The following is a 6,439-nucleotide window of genomic DNA, read 5'->3' on the forward strand; positions in this document are numbered from 1 at the left end:
TATTTTGATTCTTATTCGCAGTGCTTCATGGGATTGTAGTTTATTCCATCATTTAAGTTCACACTCTTTTGTCTGATCTTCACACTTCTTCTCTTCAAATCAAATCAGAGTTTGTAATGTTGTGATTCTTCTCTAGCTGGTTGGTTTGGTTCATTTCTTATAACTCTTAAAGACTGTTAAGAATCCCTATGGGAAAAATGAATGAATAAATAAAATAATACCTCACCTTGGTTATATTATTTACAGTATATTGTAAATAATAGGAAGGAAGGACGTTTTGACCCCCAGAATAATAGCCATTTACTCCCAGAACACGATTAGGCTAGTTTTGAGTACCAGTTGGGCTGGATTTAATACGCAGACCTGGCAACCCTGTGTAAAGTGTGTGTGTATTCTGTCAGGTTTCTCTGAGCAGGCTGAGGGTCTGTCTCCTGTCGGCCCGTCTGACTCCTCTGGTCACGCTGAGATCCGCCCCGTCCAGCTCGCTGAGAGACCTAAGTCTGTTGGTAAGCGGACCACCCGCATCCGCCCTACACCCATCACACACACACAAACACACGCTTGCAGAGATCCAGTTCACTCCATGTGGCTTCAGTGCCTGAAATCTGAAACTCTTAACCCTCATGAGGACGATGACAGAAAAATACTGAATTTCACTTTTTAGCTGTCCTTTAAGATGTGTAAGTTTGTTGTATTTGGCAGTGAAATGGTTAAAGCAGAGACTTCCTGTGAGACATCAGACACACACACACACACACAGAGTCATGAGACCTTAAAGCTTCAGTGTGAAAATACATGCCTGTTGAAAGAAAGACCCTTTCTGTTAGAGCACATACACGCACACACTCACACACACACATGTATTCGCACATACTCATACTCACTCCTTTAAGATGTGTAAGTTTGTTGTATTTGGCAGTGAAATGGTTAAAGCAGAGACTTCCTGTGAGACATCAGACACACACACACACACACAGAGTCATGAGACCTTAAAGCTTCAGTGTGAAAATACGAAAATACATAAAGAAAGACCCTTTCTGTTAGAGCACATACACGCACACACTCACACACACACATGCACTCGCACACACACACACACACACACTCTCTCTCTCTCTCTCTCTCTCTCTCTCTCTCACACACACACACACACACTCTCTCCTGTTAGAGCACATACACACACACACACACACGCACTCTCACTCACACACACACACGCACTCGCGCACACACACATACACTTTCTCTCACACACTCGCGCACACACACACACACTCGCGCACACACACAATTTTATTTAAGAATTTTATTACAACTTTAATATTTTTTAATAGTTTTTTTTGTTAAATAATTTTCTAATTTCAATATATATATATATTTTTTTTTTTTACATTTATTTTATACTTAATATTAATAGTATTACGTTATTACAAGAGTGCTTGCCTTGCACACACAAGGAATTTGTTTTTGTAATTAGGCTTCCAGTGCACACAAATACAACAACAAGACCCATTATAATAAAATTAAAGAATAAGTATAAAGACAAGTCAGAATAGAGATGAACATGTCCTTTTATTTTCCTTTTAATGTATACTTTTATTTCATTTTAAGAAATTTATCAATTTGTTTTATTTTATTGTATTTTTATTTCTTATGTACCTTTATGAATGAGAATTTAAGAAAAACACATACAGCAACAAGATTTTATTTTTACAAGATTTTACTTCTACAATGAAACAAGAACAGTTATATTTATATGGTTATAAAATTGTTAACCAGATGTGTCATCAATTTCTTTAATTTTGCAAATGTTTACCCCATTTTTAACCTTATGTACTTCTGTGATTCCTTTAGTTTGATGATGCTGTAAGTCAGTGGTTCTCAAACTTTTTTGATCAAGCCCCCCTTCCTGAATCCCCATCTCACCTCAGACTGCCAAATAATTTCAATAAGCATTATGAAAAATTTATGCTTTTTTAAAGGGGTCATATGATGCGATTTCAAGCTGTTCTTTCTCTTTGGAGTGTTACAAGCTGATTGTGCATAGATAAAGTTGAAGTTGCAAAGACTAAAGTCTCAAAACCAAAGAGATATTCTTTATCAAAGTTAAGACTCTGCCACGCCCCCCTAAAACGGCTCGTTCTAACACGCCCCCACATATCTACCTCACTATGTGGAAATATTAGCATAATGCGTCCAAATGTGCACGCAAAGAAAGAAGGCGTGGTTTCAGTAACCGCAGTTAGTGTTGAAGCAGCATGTCAGGGAGACGCTGTGTGTTTCAGTGCGAAAGCAAAAGCACTTTATTTGGTCTTCCAGAAGTAGATGCATTTAGGAATCTTTAAGATTACTTACAACAGAACAGCAATGCATTTTATGGACGACCGTTTCGTGAACCTAGGAGAGGAGGTCATTCTGACTTTGCTATGACAATCTGGCGCTTCTGAATCAGCTACTGTTTTGTTATTAGTTTAAGTATTTGCTATTGACTGTTCAAATGCGGAGTTTTGCGCATCGTTTGTGTGTGTGTGTGTGTGAGAGAGAGAGCGAGCGAGAGAGAGAGAGAGGGGGGGGGATCACATCACAGTGGAGTCAGCTGTCTTAACCGTGGCTTGTGTACTGCAAACACATACCAGATTCATCGCTGTGTCTGTCACGAGACTCTGTTCCCCTTTCGGGCTCTGTCTTTACATTTATTTTGAAAGATGAAGCTCGCAATTATGGTAAGGGGCGTTACATTTCCGACGAGTGCTTGCGGTGTTCGGCCAATCACAATGCACTGGGTCAGCTGGCCAATCAGAGCAGACTGCGCTTGTCGGAAGGAGGGACTTTGTAGAAAACGAAGCGTTTGAGAGAGGCGGGGCATAGAGGACCTACAATAATGTACAGTATTTGAAAAATAATGTGTTTTTTGAACATTAAAGCATGTCAACATATTCTGTTACACCAAATACACAAAATAATGATCTTTAAAAAAGCATCATATAACCCCTTTAATTAAAAAAATCTACAGTAGAACCCATTATAATCAGTGACTCCGTTTACACTGGATGCGGCGCGACACAACAAATCCACGACATTAAACTGATGCCATGTTCTATTTATGACGTACTGACACAAAGTTAAAATGATTTGCAACGGTCACTTTGTCGCGTCCAGTGTAGACTTGCGGCGTGGCGCGACAACTGTAGCGTCCGGAGTAGACACGGTGAGTGAAGCCGAGAGCAAGATATGCCTCGTCATGTTTTCTGCATTTAGCTTTTGAATGACCAGCACCTGCCTGGGTCTGTGCGACTTCATCTATGGCTTTTCTCTTCGCTTTCACAAACCGATCCATCTCCCATTCTAAGTTACGTCCTTTGGCTGTTTACTGTTTTATTTCTTTTCTTTTTCTGCTGATGGCCCGCGGCCCCCCCCTGCAGTACTCTCGTGCACCCCACACTTTGAGAACCACTGCTGTAAGTTGTTTTCATGCTGACCATCAGTCTCTGTCTGTAGGTGATGTATTTGTTGGCCGTGAGCTGAACTGTGCGGTTCCCCGCTCTATCTCCGCACCCTATCCGCCACTAGAGGGCGTCGCTGAAGACGAGCCGTGGACCTGGCATCTCAGTGAGGACGCAGAGGAGGAAGAACCCAGTGTAGACGACTACAGACAGGCACAGCACGCGGAAACATACATCCTCGGGCTGATCCAGCGCCGCTCGCCTCCCGCTAGACCCACTAAACCCCGCACCAACCTGGCCGTTGTCAGACAGAGCAGCCTGTGCCGCAAAGATCCACCAGAGGAGAGACACGCATGGGACGAGCCCTGCCCCGTCCGCTATCCCAGACCGGCACTAGCCGGGATCCGCTCCACGTCGCTGGACTTCCCATGCGGCGCTTTGGATCCCAGCAGCAGCGAAGCTGAATCGCCGCAGCACTTCTACCAACACGCTCGCTCGTCCGACGAGCTAGTGAATGCACAGTACATCCCAGCGCAGCCGAGCCGCACTCAAGCCACCGCGCACCAGACACACGCCTCTCCAAAACCTGCGTCCTCACAGCCGAGAGCTGTCACGAAGAAGTGCCGCTTCACAGAGGACAAGATCGTGCCGAAGAAGCCCGGACGGAAAGCCTGTCGCGCTCAGTCCGAGAACAGCCTGCTGGGGCAGCGAGAGCGCAAATACAACACAGTGGAGCGGGACGCGGTGCGCAGCGCTCCACCCAAAACACGCCGGTGCTCTGCTCACCGCCGCTGGCGCTCCACACTAGAACTGAGTCAGGAAGAAGCTGAGACGCCTCCTGAACAGCCAATCAGACGCTCGCGCAAACCTCGCGTCTACACCCAACCGCCCGTGCCGCATCTTTGTCACCACCATCATCAGCCTCACCTCCGCGCCGAGTACCTGCAGGAGACCGCCGCGGGAGACTCGGAGTCCAGTCTGAGCGAGGCCGAGTCGCCCGGCTCCAGCTCGCTCTCCAGCGACTCTGATGAGAGCGGCGGATTGGTCTGGCCTCAGCAGCTCCGCCCACAGCTGGCCCCGCCCTCTCCGTCACACCCACCGCAGCCCAAAGCCTTCGTGAAGATCAAGGCGTCGCACGCGCTCAAGAAGAAGATCCTGAGGTTCAGGAGCGGCTCTCTCAAAGTCATGACCACCGTATGAGCGACACGAACACCAGCGGAGGGATGAACGGACAGCAGTTTGAACTGAAGCGGCAAACAGGGTCCAGAATTGTAATATGGTTTTGAAATTAACGAATTAGAGTTTAAATGGAACGAAATTCAAAGACATTTAGTTTTCCATATTTCATGTTTAACATGATATTATCACGAATCATCATTTATAATGATTTATAAATCTGTTGGCAACAAAAGAGGAACATTTCAAAAGAGAAGCTTCCCTCTGGTTTTCCTCCAAAATAAAAGCTCTGTGGTTTAGAGTTTGAAATCAAAGAAAAAGCAACCATGAATATTAGTTTTTTAATTGAAAAAATTTTGTATTTATAAAATAATAATAATAAAACAACCATAAATATTAGTAAAATATATTATTATTTGTACTCTCGTACAATTAATCTTGTACAATTGTTATATAAAATAATAATAATTTTAGTTTTTACAATTTTTTTTGATCATCAAACTGAATATAATGTAGTCTTTGATTAAAAATGTGATTTTTCTCAGCTTTTTGCTCAATTTTTTTTATTAAAACTAAATAATTGAAATTTTTTTGTATTTATAAAATAATAATAATAATACTTATTATTATTATTATTTTATAAAATAAAACAAACAAAAATATTAGTAAAATATATTATTATTTTTACTCTCGTACAATTAATTTTGTACACTTGTTATATAAAATAATAAGAATTATTATTATTGTTATAGAAAATATTAATTATTACATAAGTTATTTAAATTTTATAATTTGATTTAATAATAATAATAACAACAACAATGGCAAAAATGGCCTTATTTTTCCCAGAATGACCTAATTTACCCCAAAATCTTCAGATTGGAGCTAAACGCTGTGAAGCAGCTCACTGGATCTTTATTTCTCAAGGTCTGGTCTGTTTGTGTTGGACTCGTGGAGTTTCTGTGTGTTGAATTTCTTTGATTTCCTCTTCCTGTCATTCCAGTTGAGATTTGTGTTGAATGTCCTGTGTTTTGGCCATTTCAATCTCATGAAATCTTCAATTCTGATGAACACCATTGACTGATGAACGGAGGGTAGCGGTGCTTCTGGACTGAACGCCGTACAGTGATGTTCATGAGATCGAGATGCTTTAGTGTTTGTTTGGGGAGGATCACAGGACGATAGACTCACATGGACTGAGAGAAACTCAACACGTCTCTGCAGATTCACTCTTACTGACTTCACACGCAACACTCAAAAAAACATGTCTGTCTGCCGTACGTCTACATACACCAGCACCTGCACAAATGAAACAAGATGAAACACTTGTAAATGTTCCCTGTATTTATGAATGTAATCTGTAAATAGATGTAAGTCCCTCGATCACCATCATCTCTCTTCTGCTGAGTGAGTGAGTGAGAGAGAGAGAGAGAGAGAGAGTGTGTGTGTGAGAGAGAGTGAGTGTGTGTGAGAGAGAGTGTGTGTGTGAGAGAGAGAGAGAGAGTGTGTGCATGTGTGAGTGAGTGTGTGTGTGTGAGAGAGAGTGAGTGAGTGTGTGTGTGTGAGAGTGAGAGAGAGTGTGTGTATGAGAGTGAGAGAGTGTGTGTGAGAGAGAGAGTGTGTGTGTGTGTGAGAGAGAGAGAGAGAGAGTGTGTGATTGAGTGTTTGTGTGTGTTAGAGAGAGAGTGTGTGCATGTGTGAGTGTGTGTGTGAGAGAGAGATTGTGTGTGTGTGTGTGTGTGTGTGAGTGAGAGAGAGTGTGTGTGTGAGTGAGTGTGTGTGTGAGAGAGTGTGTGTGTGTGTGTGTGAGAGAGAGAGTG

General features: G+C 42.5%; 1 protein-coding gene across 1 annotated transcript; it reads left to right on the forward strand.

Annotated features, from left to right (window-relative positions):
• Positions 1-321: 321 nt before the first annotated feature.
• Positions 322-4,940, forward strand: LOC107575143 (dapper homolog 3-like; the record flags this gene model as incomplete). The annotated part of the gene is made up of 2 exons (XM_016261556.1): positions 322-506; positions 3,499-4,940. Coding segments are annotated over 2 exons (1,330 nt in total), but the record flags the coding sequence as incomplete, so codon positions are not given.
• Positions 4,941-6,439: the final 1,499 nt, after the last annotated feature.

This window comes from Sinocyclocheilus grahami, unplaced genomic scaffold, assembly GCF_001515645.1.
Source record: "Sinocyclocheilus grahami isolate Dianchi unplaced genomic scaffold, SAMN03320097.WGS_v1.1 scaffold2482.1, whole genome shotgun sequence".
Lineage (NCBI taxonomy): Eukaryota > Metazoa > Chordata > Actinopteri > Cypriniformes > Cyprinidae > Sinocyclocheilus > Sinocyclocheilus grahami.